General features: G+C 63.8%; 1 protein-coding gene across 1 annotated transcript in view; it reads right to left on the reverse strand.

The window, feature by feature from the left end:
- ECEL1 (endothelin converting enzyme-like 1) overlaps positions 1-1,268 on the reverse strand; it is a gene marked incomplete at both ends in the record, with an annotated part of 3,410 nt that extends 2,142 nt beyond the window's left edge. Inside the window, 3 exons of the mRNA XM_009587915.1 lie at positions 118-242; positions 575-667; positions 1,215-1,268. Of these exons, the coding sequence (XP_009586210.1) occupies positions 118-242; positions 575-667; positions 1,215-1,268 (272 nt within the window). The remainder of the gene's footprint in view (positions 1-117; positions 243-574; positions 668-1,214) is intronic.
- Between the last annotated feature and the right edge of the window lie 8 nt (positions 1,269-1,276).

Consider the following 1,276-nt stretch of genomic DNA (forward strand, 5'->3'; position numbering starts at 1 on the left):
CGTGCAAGGGGGGTGGCGGAGCGAACCCAGCCACAGCCACCCTGTGCCCACCCCATTGCCAACCCCCTGCCAGGCTGGGGAAGGTGCCGGGGCACAGGGGGTGCCAGGCCCCCTCACCTGCTGGGCGTCACGCGGATGAGGTTGGACACCTTGTGCATGTAGTCGCTGGCCAGCAGCACCACCTCCTCCTCCTCCGAGAAGTTGTCATGGAAGATGCGGTCCAGCAGGCGCTTCCACTTGAGCTGCCAGGGTGGGGGGGTGGGCACTGTTGGGGGGGCAAGGGACCCCTCCCTCCATGCCACCGCACAGGAAACCCCCTCTAGGCTTTCCAGCCTCCCACCACCCCTTCCCACCCAGGAATATGCAGGGTAGTTTCATCACCCCCAAGTGGACTTATATGGGGGGGCAGCGAGAACATTTCTGGGGAAACGGGGGTATTGCAGTGGGGCTTGTGCTGTCTTACCTAGGGTGCAGGCTGGCCCTGGGGACATGAGATTGGCAGCAAGAGGGGACATGGAGCTGGGGAAAAAAAAAGGCGATAGGTGGTGGCAGGCTGGGCTCTGGGGGTACTCGCCGTGGGGGTGATGCGCTGCAGCTCACCGAGGGTCACTTTGTGGTACATGCTGCTGACGTCCCTCCGCACGTCATCGTACTCGGACACCGTGATCTGCACGGGGTGGGCACGGCTGTCACCATCCCGCTGCGTGCCTTGGGGGTGGCACAGGGACAGGGCATAGGTCTGGGGCAAGAGGGGCTGCTGCCCCACAAACCTCACAGCTTGCTGCCCCAGGAACACTCTGCTGCCAGTGGGGCCCTGAGGGCTGGGCCTGGGGTCCTCAAGGAGTTGAGGTACCCAAGGGCTGGACATAGGGGTCCCCCAGGGCTGGGCATGGGGTCCTCAAGGGTCTAGAGTGGGTTCCCAAAGACTGGATGTAGGGCTCCCCAAGGGCTGGAGTGGTTGTCCTGAGGGCTGGGACTGGGGGTTCCTAAGATGTTGGGGCTGGGATCCCTGAGGATCTGCCATGGGGTCCTCAAGGGGATGGGATCCTCAATGGCCAGGCATGAAGGTTCCCAACAGCTGGGAGTGGAGGGTCCCAAGGGTATGGAGATGGGGTCCCTAAGGACCAGGCATGGAGGTCCCAAAAGATCTGGGACTGGGGTGCCCAAGGGCTGGGCAGGGGCACCCCAAAGCCCAGGGTGGGCATCCCCCTCACATTGGCGAGGTGTTGCTCCAGCTGCAGGATCTCCTGGGCCTTCTGCTCCACATGCTCGGCCC

This window comes from Fulmarus glacialis, unplaced genomic scaffold (assembly GCF_000690835.1).
Source record: "Fulmarus glacialis isolate BGI_N327 unplaced genomic scaffold, ASM69083v1 scaffold18221, whole genome shotgun sequence".
In the NCBI taxonomy this organism is placed as follows: Eukaryota; Metazoa; Chordata; class Aves; order Procellariiformes; family Procellariidae; genus Fulmarus; species Fulmarus glacialis.